Genomic DNA, 18,037 nt, shown 5'->3' with positions numbered 1-18,037 from the left:
CTCTTTAGATTATTACTTCAACGATTATCTGATGTCAACTACCTACGGTTTAAGATTACATTAATATCCATAAAATTTCCTGCTATCAATAACAATTAATAAAATAATAAAATTATTGTTAGTTTATTTAGAATAGCACACATTTGCAGAAATTAAAATTTCCGCAAGTTTATTATTATTATTATTATTATTATTATTATTTGATATTAATTTTATAATACCAAAGGGCAAAGGCGCTGTTGTTCCCTCTCCGGTTCTCCGTTAGTCGGCTTAATTTGCAGTCTCGCAGACGCACAAAGTTGGTGACGAAAGCAATTTAGGGCACACGTAGTCCGAAGAAGAAGCTGTTGTCCATGGAGTTGGTAACCGAGAAGAAGGATTTTGATTCTGCAAACGACAACAACAAGCTTAACTCTGCTCAAGCAGTTCTTGATTCTTCTTATCCTCCCTCAGTCGCTGCGGATGAAACTGGTAGTAATAACAATTCCAAAGAAGCTGAAGATTTGAGTGAACGCGTAGCTCGAGACCTCAAAGATGGCCTTCATCCCCTAAAGGTACTCTCTCCCTCTCTCTCGCTCGCACATACAAATATGCGCGTATAGTGTATGTGGATTTTGATCTGTTCGAAGAACTGGAATCGTACTCAGATGAATTTCTTCACTATTTTTTCGCTATTGATANTTTTTTTTTTTTTTTTTTTTTTTTTTTTTTTTTTTTGTATTTTCCCGGTGGGGGACGGGTGTAGGCAAGACGTGTTGGGTGGATTGAAGGGTGCCTTTGATTACTTAAGTTTTGGTTATAATCAGGACGAGGAAATTAAAATTTCGTTGATTGAAGAAATGAAGAATATTCTTATGTCTGTTGCTTGTGTTCTACTTCATCGTGCTTCATTTTTAAGAGGGTTATCAATTTTCATTTTGATGAAAGGAACTTTTCACATGCGTCTGTGAAAATTGTACCAGAGTCGATCTCTTCATTACAACTTGATGCCTTTTGCGGAGTCTTGTTCATTTTAAGAGGATGGAGCACCTTGATGGTAGTAGTTAATTTCCCATGCGTGCATGTCTTATCATGACCACCTGGTAGCATGGACTCTGTCATTTGAGTCGAGTACCAGCGTCAAATTGAACACCCGTAATTGTGATTTTGAATGTCATTTATTTTATCATGGTCCAGACATTGGTTCCCTCAGCATGGCAAGTAACAAATCAGGATATCTCATCTATCAAGCCTTCGTAGTCTTTAGTTCCCAAGCATTGCAGCCTTTAAGTAATCCATTCAGTAGGTTCAGAGATTGTTTTGACCAAAGGTGCTACCCATTCGAAAAAAATGCTCTTCAATTTTTTATATTTATTTGGTTTCATGTATCGACAATTCTGATGGGGAGTCTGACAAACCTGAGTGGTGTGGAATCTGGTTTACAACCATTGTGCAATCATTTAGATGATGTTAGTAAGGAATCTTATGCTGAGGCATTAGGCTTAACTTTTCAAGAGGAGTATTCTTCTAAAATTGATGTGGATACTAATTTTAATCAAGAAGTTCTTCCTCCTCTGCTCCAGTACTTAGCAACTTCTCAACTCTCATATAAGCTTGAGGTCTTCAGACTCAAAAAAATTATCTGATGAAGTTAAATGGTTATCAAGTACAAACTAGTTGGTTTTTACCTATTTACATCTTCAATAAAGTTTATATCCTGAATCACCAAGGGTCATGGTTCTTCCAAAAGATTAGCATTAAAAAGTTTCTGAGGAAGTTTCTTCGAAGGAGATAGGCTTCTCAAAGCAAGGTCAAATGATGGCTACTACAAAAGAAAAGGTAGCAGGGGTTAATTAATTTCAAAAGTTGGCTGGCGTCAATTGTGAGCTAAGTAGGAGTTGTTAGCTCTTAGTTGAATCGTCGTTTATAAGCTTAAGCAGGAGTTGTTAGCTTTTAGTTGATTAGATAATTTGTTGGTTTATGGGTTTGAATTTGGAAGAATTTTTATCTCCTCATCAAAAGATGCTCCTACTAGCTCCTTGCATCATGGCATTTTGGGGTCATTTTCCCATGCGATGTTTTTGGAAGTAGATTGATTTTTTCAGTACATTGAAACGGGTTGTTAGTTTTTGGAGTGAGAGGTTTTAAGAAATGAGTCAATATTCTTTTTGCTCGTACTCTTCAACATTTGCATTCAAAACAGGAAGATGGTTTCATTGCTGAATTTTGTGGAGAGTTTGGTTATCTTAATTCTTAAATTTTCTTTGGCTTGATCGTTTATTATTATTATTATTTTTTTTGGTTCTATGTTTAATTTGGTTTTTATTTTTGTTGTAACTTTGGTTCTTCTTTCATTTCCTTGTGGAGTATGTATCGTTTGAGCATTAGTCTCTTCTCATTTTATCATTGAAAATTTTTGGTCCAAAAAAAAAAAAAGTAAATTCTACTTTGAAGTGACCATTCTTTTGAGAAAGAATTTCCTTCAAAGTTAGTTACTTGTTTTGTTTCACATTTTGAGATATGAGATTAAGAGCTTGTTGTATCTACAATACATAATTTTAAGAGTTGATTGATTCTTGGTCATGGAAACTTGAAGCTTTTGTGTAGGTAACATTTTTTACATTATTTGGTCTGTAGATGAAGTTTCCTTTATTGAAGAAATGAAGCATAATCTGAGAATTTCTCTTTCATTCTACCTTTTACGTTGGTTTGTAAGTTATTTGGTAGATCATTTCAGTGACCTGTGCATTCCAAATTCTTAAAACAAGTTAGAGATGAATTTGGTACTGCGCGTCTAGAAAAGCAAAAGTCCTCTCCCGTATGGTTTATTGAGTGTGTTGTTTGGCCACCTTCAGGTGGAAGGAAGTTGTTTCATGTAAAAGTTTGTCTATTCCAAAAAGGATGGCTGATTATCTGGGAAATGTTAAAAGATTTCCTAGGGAAGTTTTTATTCGTCTAATGCTCTTTTCTGGCTGTGTCCGAGGAAAAACCAAGTAATAGCCGTTATGTATAGGTTGTGAAGAAGAAGATGGATATACATTCTTCACGGCTTACCTCAGANTTTTTTTTTTTTTTTTTTTTTTTTTTTTTTTTTTTTTTTTTTTTTGAGTTTGAAAAGCTAAATATAGGATAAATATGAATTCTGTGATTTGCTGGTGGTCTCCAGACTGTTTGCTCACAATTATTGGAAAACGATCAAAGATGCTTCGGAAGAGTATTTCCAAGTCAAGTCCTGGTTCAATCCATTCCTGCCTGATAAGGATTTATTGAAGTTGGATGATAGTATTGACAAGTCGATGGAAAATGAAGATTAGTTAGTGGTTCCATTTAAAACTCAAAAATTGGTCGAGAAAAAAACACTCATTTAGAATTTTTCAAAGGATATGGAGGTTGGATCTCTATAAAATATTTGTCTTTGACATATTGGGAGCTCAACACGTTTCAAGCAATTAGTGAATGTTTTGGTGGCCTTCGTAGTACTTCTTCTAGAACACTTAATATGCCTGATTGTTTTGAAACTTTTATTGAAGTCAAAAGGAACCTTTGCAATTTTCTTCCAACAACCATTGAGATAATGGATAAGAAGAGTGGAAATACTTTTCTTAAATTTGGTGCACGACTTCACTAAATCCTCCATACTCCACCAAAGTTGATTTTTCTGTAAATGACTGTTCAAATTCTATAGATTTAAATAGACTTAGACAGGTACAGGAAGATGTAGTTATTTCGCACCGCAAGCTACAAATTTCTATTTTTCCAGTAGTTAATGCATTAAATGATCATAGCATGCACGGTCAGTCTCATCTGTCGGCCTCCCTTGATACTTTAAATGAATTTAATGCTGCCAGCATTGTGGTTTTAAAGGATTCAACTGGTTCTCTCTCATATCTCAATATACATTTATTTGTTGATGGGTATTATTCCAAAGGTTTAGATCCATAACATTCCTCAAATCATACTCCTTTCATCCCTCCTGAATTGTCAACATTAAATACTATGCTGGTTGAAAATTGAGCAATGGAAGAATCAGATTTAAATGTTACAAATTTTGTTTCAGAACTGATTAATATGAGCCAGACCAATAGTTCCTCTTTCTCTCTTGATGAAGCTTGAGCATTGAATGATACGATTTTAGTTGAGACTTGATTGATGTGGAGACAGTGACTAATTCCTCTTCCATAACAACAAACCTCAGAATTCATCATCAGCTATTCCCTACGCCTATTGAGGTTTAAATTCCTCAAAATATTCGACAAGTGCAAAGACGAATTAATGAAGTCTCTCCATTTCACTACACTCAGACGAAAGAGTCAGCTCCTCTTACTTTCCCTATTCTATAAAATTCGGCATTTAATGAAAGATGTTCTGAGGGAATCATGTTCTCGACTTCTAATAACAATGTCAAGTCAAGTCTATTCTTCAGAAAATGTGAATCAAATATCCTCCAAAACGAGCTCCCAACATCACTCGCAATAAGATTTCTCCCTTCCTGGTTCAAATGTTGTTTTAATTAAAGGTGTTTTTCCTCTTCCAATTGTGCAGTCATGTGCGTTCATCACCTTTGATTGATTCAAATGGGGAATTTGATGTTAGTTTATGTAGTGTGAGGACTATCTCTCAACTCTTGGAATCTCAGAATGTTGGGGCTAATAATGATTGTTTTTTTTTTGGAGGACTCTTATGCAAAGACTTTTGGTCTTCTTTTTCCTGATAATGAGAATGAGCCTCCAGTAACATATTCACCTGCTTGTGAAGCTCTTCTATCCAGTACTTTTCCTTCACCAGCCATCCCGAGTAAATTCTCTTCTTTCATTCATATCTGTAGTCTTTGAATTCGTAGTATCCCTCCAGTGTCTCCAATTGTTTTTTTAACATTTATTTGAGTTAATTATTGTGGTGCCAACAATGAAAGTTATCATGGAATACTAGAGGCTTTAGGGATCATTCTAGCTTTGAAGAAATTTATTCAGCTTCATTGCCCAGATTAAGTATTAATTCAGGAGACCAACATTGCAGTTTTTGGCTGAAAATTGATCAAATTCTTTGATTGATAGGCTTTCTGGTTCAAAAGAATGGGATCAATTGTTTGACCATTCAACGGCATTGAGATGAACTCGTATTTTTTCTTGCCACTTTCCTATGGAAGCAAGATTTGTTTGGGAGCCTTCCTTTTTTGGATTTTGTAACTGTCGGTTGTAAATGTCAGATTGTGAGTTTACTTCAGCAATTATCCTTTGTGGTTCAATGGAAATTCTATCCTAGAACACATGGGGGTTGGGAGATTATCCGAAAATACTCTGTTTGAAGTAGTTTTTGCAGCATTGTTGTCCTGACTGGGCTTTTCCACAAGAGTTAAATGTTGATATTTTTAATTCAAAGCTCATTAAATTCATGTGGAGTTCCAAATTAGCATTTTATGTTCCGGTGTTTAATGCTTTGGTTGGACAAAAGGTGGTCAATATAACATTTAATTCAGTGTTCTCCAAAGGAGCTTTGGATGCTCCGGTTTATAATATCTTTGGTTAGTTATAGGCTGAAGTCAAATTTCAATTTAAGCGGCCTTCTAGTCAGGAAGGTATACAGCTTATTTGCATGAAAAGCTTTTAAAAGATGTCTCTCTGGATGAGCTAGTGGCTGAAAAGCTTGTAATAATATATGAAGCATTTATAGTTTTATTATTACCTGGGCTTACCTCTATTTTATTGTAATTGCCTCCAGGTTGTTTTCTTTTTCTTTCTATCTCTTAACTCGCTTTGGGAGTTTGTATCCCTTGAACATTTCCTTTTCATTATATCAAGTTGTTTCTTGTTAAAAAAAAAGTTCTAAGAAATAAGCAAACAAACAACTGAAACAAAAAACTGTGTTCATCTCTTGAACCATTTTTACTTGCACAAATTACCTTCCTCGATTTGTGGGATGAGAAAACACAATGGAACCTCAATCAGTTCCAGCTCTTCAATAACTTTGTTGAAATTTATTAGAAGTCGAGAACATGATTCCTCAATCAGTCCGAGCTTTTCAATTATTATATGAATGACATATGTTGTTATTGGCAAATTTTCTTGTATTCTCTAATTTGGAGTCTGGAGTATCTAACTTTTAAATGATTGACGGGAAGTTATTTTATTTATTTATTTATTTTTCTTTTGAAAAAAGTTATCGAAAATGAAACATTCCTTGAGGGGAAAAAGAAAGAGAATTGGTAAAGTTCACTAATCAAACCCAATGAAGTAACGTGAGAAGACATGGAAAAATGATGTTTGAGAAGAAAGTTATATTGCTTGAAAGACTTATTGAGTATCTGTCCGAATCTTTTGTTCATTTTATTATTGATAAACATTGTCTTTATTGAGATATAATTTTCCTTCTAATATTTAAATGAGCTTAAAAGTGAATATTACAATGATAATACAAACGTGTTGATCTAAATTATTTATATTGTATAATTCACCAGTTGAAAATATTGAAATGTGTATAGTATTTAATGATAATTTTCAAAATATTATTTATTGGATGTGTCACTCTCATAGCATTTTTGTATAATGATGTTGTCTAAAGCATATGGAACACTTAGCCTCAGAGGCTCATTGGAATCTATGTGGTAAACTCCTCTAACATAATGAAGGCATGACGAGTATTAGTAGGATACAAATTAAATATGTGAGGGTTTTAAGGACTCAAAACAAGGTTTTGTTGGCTAAATGCCTTTTATGTTTCCCCTTTGAGTCTATACCTTTGGGTATAAGAATGAGCAAATACGGTCCTCACCCTTTTGTATGGATATCAGGTGGGGCTAAAGGCACTTCTAGAAATCCTTGGAAATATATTTTTAGTGAACTCCCTTTCTTTTCATGGGTTTTTTAGTGTCTCACCAAGTAATTGGAGTTTCTTTTTTTAAGGATAATTAGTTGGGGATAGACCCCTCTTCTCTATGTTCCCCATTTATGTCATTTGTTCTCTATGAAAAGTTGTTCAATGACAAACGTCCTTTCTCATACGAGATCTCCCATTCTCTATTGTGGGAGTTCCATAGCTCGTTGTTTGAGATAGAAACAATAGATATATAGCTTTCTTATCTTTGATCGAGGAGTTTGTGATTAGGCATGGGAGAAGGGATATTCAGCTTTGGAGCCCAAATCTTTTTTAAGGTTTTACTTGTAGTTCTCTCTTTTGTGGTCTAGTGAATCTATTTCCTTCTATTGTGTTTGTTTGTCTGTATCTCTTTGTGGAAGGCGAAGTTAATTTTTTTTCTTTTTCTGAAAGGTCATCCACCGAAAAGTGAATACCTTTGATAAGCTATTGAGAAAGATGCCTAGTTTGGTAGGGTCGTTTTGATGCATTATTTGTAGAAGTGCGACAACGTACCTTGATTGTTTGTTACGGAGAGATGATCGAGAGTAAAGCAAGTTGGTGTGTGTGTGCAGTTTTGTGGAGCCTTTGGGAGGAAAGGAAGAATAGGACCTTTAGAAGGGTTGATAGGAGCTTGAGTGTCGTTTGGTCCTTCAGAAGGTTCTATGTTTTTTTTTGGGCTTCTGTGACGAAGGTTTTCTGTTAGGTCTTATTTAACTTAATTGGAGTCCCGTTCTTTAGTTTGGCTCCCTTTTTGTGGGGCTTAGTTTTTGTGTGCCATTTTATTCTTTCATTTTTTTCTCAATGAGAGTTTGGTTCATATATACATATAATCCTTTCATCTTGTAATATTATCAAACAGAACAAGTTCGTTATAAAGCCTGAAGCATGCAAATCAAACATATTTTTCCTAGTTCTTGTCTATAAGTAGACAGAACCTTCAAAATCAAATTACACAGATATTGATAGATATTGATAGGAATGCTATTAGGTTAGAAGTGGGAATCTTTTTAGGCTAGTGAGGATATATTAGTAATTAGGTAAGGACTTTTTTTGGAAGATCTGTTTTAAATAGTGTGAGTGAGAAGAGGTTAGATAGGCAATTGTTTAGTGGCTGTGGACTTGAGTAAGAATACTTAAGAAAGAGGGTCCAAGTACCTCGAATTTATTGGGAGTTGATTGTATTCCTTTATCTCATCTTTCAATACTATTTAAGCTATTTGGGTTCTATCATATTGTTATTCTAATAAAGGAGACAGTGTTCCAAAACTAATAACTAATATTAATCAAAGGTTCTCTAAATCCTACCCGGAGGAAGGAGAAAACAAAAATCAAGAGTGAGCACTAGGAACACAAGGAATTGAACAAAAGTAATTGATTATCCAAGGAATTGCAACAATACATGTAGGGGGCAGAAAATTGAAGGGGATAAGAGAAGACTGAACTGAGGGGGAAGGACATAGCAAGACGGGATGAGAGTAAGTGATGAAAAAAGAATAAATGATAGCTAGGAGTATGTAGAAATTGTGGAAAAAGCTACAAGACGAGATTCTTTCAAGTTAGTTAAAATTGCAAATATATTTGGGGGCAGAGAGACTAAAGATTATTGAGTTTCAAAGTTGGCAGACCAAACGTGCATCAAAGATCTTCTATTGCACTCCAACCAACTTATTACCAAGACATCGCAAGCAGTGGGGCTTAATGTATCTTAATCTGTAGTTGGCAGCATCAGATGTACTAGATTTATCGACTTGGCTCATTTTTGTAGTTGTAATATTGACCAACGGCCAATGCTTTACCTTGATCATCCCCTTCATAGAAATTGAAAAAGTAACATCTAGATGCCTATGGTTTTTTCCAATAAAATCCAAGGAAAACTATAAGGCTAGAAGTGAAACATTCTTTCTTAAGGTGGTAAATTTACCTTGGAAATACAATATTGATTCTAAAGGTGACAGATTAACCTTGTTGAGAGCATCTCTCTCTTTCTCTCACTTTCCAACTTATTACCTTTCCACCTTCTGAACGCATAATAAAGTTGCTACCACAATCGAAAATGTCATGAAAGATCTCCATTGGGATGGACACTCTGTTGAGAAGTTTATTTGGTTGGTTAGTACAAGGTTAACTTGGTTGAGGAAATTGGCGAGGAACTTTCTCCTCACCAAAAGGCTATTGAGATTTGCCTTCAAGAAACATGCTTTTTGGAGGAAATTTGCACCTATATATTATATCCAAAGTATATTGGTGGTCAGTCTTGCTGGCTACCAAATCTTCCAAAGGTCCTTAGAAAGATGTTATCAAGCTGAAAGGCCTTCTGTTCTCGAGGGGTGGAGTTGACAATGGCATAACACAAAATTCAGGGAGGACCTCCAAAACAGACCATTTCAAATTTACAATTCCACGAACTCTTGAAAGTTTAAATTCAGAAAAAAATCTGAATAATATGGAAACTCGCAAATGGAAGTTGTATGCTGATATCCCTGCTAATTTCATTTTCAACCCAATAGAAGAGAATGGAGTCTGACTTGTGATTTCTTGGGATCTTTTAGTTACAAGTCTTTCCTTAAAGATATTTCAAAGGATGCTCAACTTCTTTACCCCAAGCTATCCTATTAAAGTTTAAACCTTCATTTGGGAGTTTCCTAGATTTTGGGTTTCCACTGTTTTCGACCTACTCGCAGTTTCTCAAACCTGTATTGTAATTTTATTATTTCTTTAGTTAGCACCTATTGGAGTGCTTTCTGATTAGCTTCTTTTCATCGTAGGCATGGAAAAAATTCTCTCATGGTTTATTAAGGTCTGTAGTGAGTGTTAGGCATTTTTGTTTGTTTTCTGTACACTGATGATAGGAGACTGACCTGTTCATACCCTATTGAGCCATATTGGTGTTCTCGTTTCTTTACATTTCTGAGATGAACTCAACTTTGGTTTGTATGCTTCAGATTTCCCTTGTGTTTTTTCTCCATTCTTTTGTGTGTTTTGGTTGTTTTAGACCTTTTCACGTCACTTTCACATTACCACCTTTTCTTTTATGTGGCTAGTGGCTTATAGAAAGGTCCATGTATTTTTTTTTTTTTCTTGTGTGCAACTGACCCGTTTTGGATTTTTCCTGCATCTAGCACAAGTTTGCATTTTGGTACACTCGTCGAACACCTGGAGTTCGGACTCAAACATCATATGAGGACAACATAAAAAAGATTGTGGACTTTAGCTCGGTACGACTTGTCAACATTGATTTTCTGAAACACTATCTTGTACTGTGGTTATTTTATGTCGGTCTTTACAATTATTTGTTTTTCTATTGATTGAACTTTGTTTTTCTATTGGTTAAACTTTGTTTTCCTCATGCATGTAGGTTGAAGGTTTTTGGGTAAGCTATTGCCATTTGGCTCGTCCTTCTTCATTGCCAAGCCCAACAGATCTGCATCTCTTTAAGGAAGGAATCCGTCCACTCTGGGAGGTAATATGTTGAGGAATGTTGCATTCATGTGTTCCCCTATGCTTACTAGGGAGTGAACTTCCTGTTCCTTTTTGTAACATAAGATATTGGATGGTTTTGTATTTCTTTGCTCAATGGGGAGTCTAATTCCTGTTTGTATGCAAATGCAATAATCTTTCAGGATTCTGCCAACTGCAATGGTGGAAAGTGGATAATACGATTTAAGAAAGTTGTATCTGGTCGATTTTGGGAAGATTTGGTAAGTGATAACAAAGATGACATTGTTATTGATCAATATGCATTACTTGTCAAATCTTAAGATATTTATTGTTCCCTTTGGTTTCTTAATTTCTGATTAACTGTTCTCAACTTGATTGTTGAAATCTAAAGTTGCCTGAAAATACTTTTGGATAATTATTCGATATATTCATTTTCTTAGATAATAATAATAATAAAGGTAGTAGTTGATTCCTGCTCCTGCTCCCGCACCACCCCCGGAAAAAAGACAACACCCCTAAAGCCATAAAAGAAGTATCAGTTCTAGTGGGGTGGTCGTACTATTCAGTCTGCAGTGGGGTTCATGCATATTGGTGGTAGAATTTACGTTCCCTTTTTAGCTGTAAAAGTTCTGTGTATTGTGTCTTTCGTTTGCTGATCCGTTGTAATTCCGCTGAATATTCAGTCATTTAGGTTTCTACATCTCAGGGCTGTAATTTTTTTACCTTGTTATCTGTATCGAAGGCTATCTCTTTGGCTTGAGAAGTGAGAAGATTCTTTATCATGCCTTTGATTGTTCCATTGTGTTTGCTTTTATTTGAGTTAGACATGCATTTGGTTGTGAATTTAATACGAGTTTTCAGGTACGCTAATTCCATGGATGAATGAAAGCTTCTGTTGTATGCTTCTGCAGGTTCTCGCATTAGTGGGGGACCAGCTTGATTTCGGTGATAACATATGTGGTGCCGTGCTTAGCATTCGTTTCAATGAGGATATTTTGAGTGTCTGGAACCGCAATGCATCTGATCATCAGGTCTGTAACATGATCTTTTACTTCTACCCCATCACCCATAAGTGCAATACAAGATCATGAGTTTTAACTTATTTGTATGTCCTTGTACCTACCAGGCAGTGATGGGTCTGCGAGATTCGATCAAACGACACTTAAAGCTCCCACATGGGTATGTTATGGAATACAAACCCCACGATGCATCTCTGCGTGATAACTCGTCATACAGAAACACATGGTTGCGAGGGTGAGGACGGTTGTACCTCGTCAGCTGCTATGGCTATGACCATTAAGACACAAGGCTGAATGATGTTTGCATGGTCTGCCCCTGGCCCTTATTGCTTTTGTCCCTTGTTTGGATGATAAGCAATTGATTGATTCACCTGACACTTTTATTGAGGACATTGAAGCTTTTCTTTATTGTTTGTTCAAAAAAGGAGAATAGGCTCTACTACTATGTAATGTAAATATGTGGACAATTTGTAACTGTAGACTTCTCTGAACAGGAAACCTTGGAAAAACACCTACACAAGACAACTTCTGTTTACTTGTTATAACTTAACATTGTTTTGTTCATTTTGTTAGGACAAAACTTGGCTCCACACTTTGATTTTAACTCCTTAAGAATCATTTTCTGGCAGCAGGTGTAGGTGTTTTGAGCCTCATAGGTTTACAGGTTGAGTAAGAATCTATTTGGATTGATTTTTTTAAGGGTTGAAAAGGGTTTTTAAGCACTTGAACGATTTAAATAGGTCCTTTGATAGGAATAGGCTTCTAACTTTTTGTATCTTGTCACTGTCATAGGGTGACCCATCTTAAACTATTTGGAGTTTCTTCTGGTAGGGATGGATAAGTTCGTTTGATCTAGATTAGAAACAAAAACTAATATGAAATTGATATTTTTAAGTTGAAACCAATCAAATAATAAACTCAAAGTGATGTATTCGGTTCTTGTTTAAACGGTTGATCGAACTTAAATATTGTTTGGTGCATAGAACTGATAGTTACAGTATCAGATATAATATTTTGAGTTTCTTGGTCGTGTAGGGATGGATAAGTTCATTTGATCTAGATTAGAAGAAATACACCTATCAGTCAAAAGTAGGAAAAAAAGAAAAAATATGAAATTGATATTTTTAAGTTCGAACCAATCAAATCGACGAAGTAAACAATACATTTGATGATGTATTACGTTGTTGTTTAAACGGTCGATCGAACTTTTACTCTTATGAACGAACTGTGTAAGGAATATTGTTTGGAGCATAAAAGTGATAGGTTACAGCATCAAATATTTTGTCTTTGTGGAAGAGTGTTGGGGGAGGGGGGGAGTGTATAGGACAAACACAGGCTGGCTAACATCATCTTCTTTTGTCTTTGACAACTCATCAATGAATCTTTCAACCTCCCCACCCTTTCATCACACTCATATTCCCTTTCTCTCTTTAATTCCAACTTCATATAACCCATATGCATACACCCACCACCCCCATATTCTCATTAAATCAATACCCAACTTTTATCCACCCCAATACCCTCCAATTACAACCCTCGAGAATATATAGACGTTGAACATAGTTAAAATAAAATAAAATATCTTCCAGTGTTGTTCTTAAATAAACGGAGTATCAAGCTACAAAAAGTAATGTGTAGAGAACAACAATAAGATGCAATTACGAGCATAACTCAATTGATATAATATATGTACTTTCAATTCACAGATCTTGAAATATCAATTTAATCTCTAATAATAATTGAAGTTTTGGTATGGTCAACGCCCATTCACAAATAATAATTGTGATATTAATAAAATAAAATAAAATAAAAATCGTTCTCAAGTAAAATAAAATATATGTTGAATGTAGTTAAAATAAAATAAAATAAAATAAAAATCTTCCAATATTGTTCTCAAGTAAAAAAAGTATCAGAAAGTAACGTATGGAGAATAAAAGTAAGATGCGAATACGAGTATAACTCAATTGACCTAAAAATAACTTTAAATTTTAAAATATTAATTTAATGGAGTTTAATAAATAAAGGTTTTTGATAGGGTGAAGGCCCACTCGCAAAGAGCGCGTGGAGGAGGAGGAAGGAAGAGTGGAAGAAGAGAAAAAGGAAGGAGAGTTGGATGAAAATGGCGGGACCCCGAATTGCCTCATCCCCTCACCCAAAACCGACCCTTTCTTCAACTTATAAGCTATAAACAAAGCAATAGAGACAATAAGGGCTTCGATTCATCCATCGCTCTAACCTCTTTCTCTTCCGTTTCCCTTTGCCCCCAATAATTGATTGATATTTATTCAATCAATTATCGCTGTTCCCCTCTGCGTCTCCGCGATCACATTCTGCGGCATCTTCCCCTCTTCTCCCATTTCTCTCTCTGTTTTCTCTCGATCCTCCGCCCCCTTTTTTTCGAGAGACCGGATTCGGATTCGGGATGAGGGAAATCATCAGCCTTCACATTGGTCAAGCTGGAATTCAGGTCGGCAATTCTTGCTGGGAGCTTTACTGTCTCGAACATGGCATCCAGCCTGATGGGTTGATGCCCAGGTTTGTATCTCTTTTTTCTTCGATTCCTCACTTGATTTCTTGATTTGGGTTTGATTTTGATTGTCAATCGTATCAACCATTCGTCAGTTTTGATTCTCGATTTGTTTTTGGCTGGATAGATTCAATTTCCCCTGTATTGATTCTGTATGGTAAGTGGGAGTGGGGCTGGATCGAATTTGTGCGACTCGCTGTTTTGCAATTGTGGGTTTCGTTCACATCTTTGAATTTAGGGTTCTTTTTCCCGATCTCTCGATGCATCGAGTCCCATTATGAGATCAATCGAGAAATCTGGACATGGGTTTGAATATTCATTTTGATTGGGTTTACTTTGGATCTTAACAACTCTGTGCTCGTAGGAATTGAAAATTCGCATCGAGCTAACCCAATTGATTTAGCAATTCTTTTCTTCAGGAATTTCAAATCTAATCACCAATCTTTTGGGGCTTCTTACGTTGAGATTGTCTTAGATGATGTTACTGTTAAGATGGGGGAGTAGATGCCCTCGATCCAGCTCGTATTCAAGAAAATAAATTTGTTTGGATCTGTTGTTTATGTAGTGTCATCGTTGATTTATATTCCCTTTGAAGCTCTTAGCTCTTATTCTAATTATGTTGTATTACCTGTGTATGCTGCAGTGACACCTCCGTAGGTGTTGCACATGATGCCTTCAACACGTTTTTCAGCGAGACTGGTTCAGGCAAGCATGTTCCAAGAGCTATATTTGTGGATCTTGAACCAACTGTTATCGATGAAGTAAGGACTGGGACATACCGACAGCTTTTCCATCCGGAACAGCTCATATCTGGTAAAGAAGATGCTGCAAATAATTTTGCTAGAGGACATTATACTGGTGCGTCCATTTCTTTTCCTTCAAGCTCTTTCAGAGTTTCCCTTTTTACTGTGCTCTCTCGTTACTAACCTCACTTTATTGCATCGTTCTCCAGTGGGTAGGGAAATAGTTGATATATGCCTCGACCGAGTGCGAAAGCTAGCCGACAATTGCACTGGTTTGCAGGGGTTCTTAGTGTTTAATGCTGTTGGTGGTGGCACTGGATCTGGGCTGGGGTCGTTACTTTTGGAACGCTTGTCTGTGGATTATGGAAAGAAGTCGAAGCTTGGATTCTCCATATATCCTTCTCCACAGGTAACACACAAATCTGTTTGTGCTTAGAAATAGTGATGTGATGATTTTGATGTGCATACCTTTAAACCATTCGTATGAAGATTGAAGTCGAATGCTACGATCTTCGTGTGTAGGTATCTACTGCAGTGGTAGAACCCTACAACAGTGTGCTTTCAACTCATTCTCTACTAGAACATACCGATGTCGCTGTGCTTCTGGACAACGAAGCCATTTACGATATCTGTAGGAAATCATTGGATATCGAAAGACCAACTTACACCAACCTGAACCGCTTGATATCTCAAGTTATCTCTTCTTTAACCACTTCCTTGAGGTTTGATGGTGCTATCAACGTGGATATAACTGAGTTTCAAACTAACCTTGTACCTTATCCGCGTATACATTTCATGCTCTCTTCTTATGCTCCTGTGATCTCGTCTGCGAAAGCATACCATGAACAGCTATCCGTCCCCGAAATCACTAATGCTGTATTTGATCCCTCGAGCATGATGGTCAAATGTGACCCACGACATGGAAAGTACATGGCGTGCTGTTTGATGTATAGAGGAGATGTTGTACCCAAGGATGTGAATGCTGCTGTTGCTACCATCAAAACGAAGCGAACGGTTCAATTTGTGGACTGGTGAGTTAACTGCTCTGTATTCTTAGGTTATGAAGCCATTGATATTTTCTCTTTGAATGGTCCATATAATATTGCTGAAGTTGGATAAATGTATGGATAATCTCTGCATAATGGTTTAGCATAAATGTTATGGTTTGAATTAAACTTGTGCCATGGGAATCTTTCAGGTGTCCTACTGGCTTCAAATGTGGTATCAACTATCAACCCCCAAGTGTCGTTCCTGGGGGCGATCTCGCCAAGGTGCAGCGAGCTGTCTGTATGATAAGCAACAGCACAGCAGTGGCCGAAGTCTTTTCGAGAATCGACCACAAATTTGATCTGATGTATGCTAAGCGAGCATTCGTGCATTGGTACGTGGGTGAGGGCATGGAGGAAGGTGAGTTCTCTGAAGCCCGTGAGGATCTTGCTGCTCTAGAAAAGGACTACGAGGAAGTCGGGGCGGAAGATGTTGATGAAGAGGAGGAAGGGGAAGATTACTAATCCCGTGAATAATACCCGTGTATCTTTATTCGTCGTTTTTGTGTCCGTTTCGTATCGAGTCAAGTTGTGCAGTTGTGATTGTTAAGGTGTGGTTTTTGTGTTTTGTATGATTCTGGATGTGTCATTCTATTGATTTCTCTGAATTCAGTGTTTAGAACTACTTGCAATTCTTATCATGAGGAGCTGATGTTTCTGTAAAGATTCCAACCCTATGCTTGGAATGAATTCAAATTCTCCCAACAAATTAGTAATTAAGTCTATAAGAACAAGTTCATCAAAACTTCATATTGAATTCATTTTATGAAAGTTGTATTATCATTCATCATCTTTCTAAAAGAACAAGAGCAAACCCCAAAGCCAAAGAACGAGTATCGGGGTGTTATCGGCCATCACAACTCGCTCGATCATGCCATCGAGAATGGACCCACGTGTCGCTCATCTCATTGGGACATCCCGAACATCCATTCATCAGGTTCTATTGAGGCATTGGCCCTTCCGTGCTCGTGCTATGTCATTTACGTATACTGTACCAGATAGCAGGTGTATGTAACAACCTCTGACACGTAGGCTGGGGCGCAATACCGGCACACCCGTGTCGCCCGGTGCTGTCCTTGAAAAACCCTTTTCAAAGGAAGTCGCTCAAGACACTCATCTCGGCACACTCGCCCTCGCTGTGACGACACGCGTATGTGTCACAGGGTAGCTCGCTTAGGCCCTAGTACCCCTATACATGTTGAGCCATTTTTAATCCATCAGGCATAGACATGATTTTGGTAAACGGTCATATGGTGCCATGGAGCGCCCATCCGGTGTCCGATTGACACCAAATTTGGTGAGCATTCATATTTCGTATGGACGGACTTAATTTCAGAACCGTATGCCCGAATTCCTTCCAGAATCCCAAATTTGGGGTTAAGGCCCGAAATCCTACCCAACCGTTCAACAAGCTTATCTTTGCCTCTCTTGTCTATCCGACATCTCTATCTTGCTTGTGTCTCGACTTGTCTTCAATACCCACTTTGTGTGGTGTACTAGATAATGCATCGTCCTCCTCAGTCGCATCATGACACTCATCTAGGCCATCGTGTGGCCGGATGAACGCCACTTAAGAGTCACCACTTCTGTTGTCGCAACATGAGGATCACACCTACTCTCTTCATAGTTAGATTGTGACACCTATGCTACCCATAGAAAAAAAAATTCTATGAGTTCTCTTTCATTTTGATATGATGTGACTGGCGAATTCGCGAATTCCAAAATCGAAGAAATCTAACTTTGAGGGTACATTACTTCCCCCTACAAGTGAAATATACATGTTTAGGGTTCAAAAACTTAAGATTTGTAGAAATAAACCTAGACAAAATTCGGAGCAAACTCCCCAAGCACTTCAAGATTGAATATTCCTTTAGTTCTCTCTTGTCGTGACCTCATTTCTCTAAGTGGCATCTAGTTAAGAACTTGCTTGAAATATATAAAGAGGAAAGAGGTAAAACAATTGTTCGGCGGTAGCATAGATCGTAGAAAGGTCTTGAACTCTTTGTTCGTAGAGCTTGGTCTTCACCCACGATTTCAGCCTCTCGACAAACAGAAGACCTTGACTTTCTCGAACATATCTAGGTCTTTCTCGAACATATCTCAAATCTCCAACATAAGCTCAAAAAATTGGTTAATGTAGTCTTAGATATTTCCATTATTCCTAAGCTCCCTAGAGTTGGTACATCGACCATCTTGAATGTCCATATACTTGGATCTCCACCACACTTTGCATCATCGACTAGATTATTGTTGCCAACATAACCTTTGTCTCTTCTACCACGGTAGTCGTTGCTCGAAAATACTATTCAAGATCAAAGATAAAGTTCATCAGAGCCTTAGCATCTCAAGCTCCAGAAAAGGGTTTAGGCTTGAGGACACTCACCTTGTTATATTGAACCACACCCTCACTTGGAGATTCTAAATGTCTCATTC

General features: G+C 37.0%; 2 protein-coding genes across 2 annotated transcripts; both read left to right on the top strand.

Annotated features, from left to right (window-relative positions):
- Positions 1–228: 228 nt before the first annotated feature.
- LOC111789644 (eukaryotic translation initiation factor NCBP) lies at positions 229–11,878 on the top strand. The gene is made up of 6 exons (XM_023670280.1): positions 229–554; positions 9,951–10,046; positions 10,187–10,291; positions 10,452–10,529; positions 11,181–11,300; positions 11,396–11,878. Exons 1-6 carry the CDS (start codon positions 354–356, stop codon positions 11,525–11,527), a joined length of 732 nt encoding a protein of 243 aa, XP_023526048.1. The 5' UTR covers positions 229–353; the 3' UTR covers positions 11,528–11,878.
- Positions 11,879–13,475: 1,597 nt separating this feature from the next.
- Positions 13,476–16,309, top strand: LOC111789643 (tubulin alpha-3 chain-like). The gene is made up of 5 exons (XM_023670279.1): positions 13,476–13,823; positions 14,459–14,673; positions 14,768–14,967; positions 15,081–15,589; positions 15,757–16,309. Exons 1-5 carry the CDS (start codon positions 13,711–13,713, stop codon positions 16,067–16,069), a joined length of 1,350 nt encoding a protein of 449 aa, XP_023526047.1. The 5' UTR covers positions 13,476–13,710; the 3' UTR covers positions 16,070–16,309.
- Positions 16,310–18,037: the final 1,728 nt, after the last annotated feature.

Source organism: Cucurbita pepo, chromosome LG03, assembly GCF_002806865.2.
Source record: "Cucurbita pepo subsp. pepo cultivar mu-cu-16 chromosome LG03, ASM280686v2, whole genome shotgun sequence".
NCBI classification, from domain to species: Eukaryota; Viridiplantae; Streptophyta; class Magnoliopsida; order Cucurbitales; family Cucurbitaceae; genus Cucurbita; species Cucurbita pepo.
This window is presented reverse-complemented; position numbering and strand designations above follow the sequence as displayed.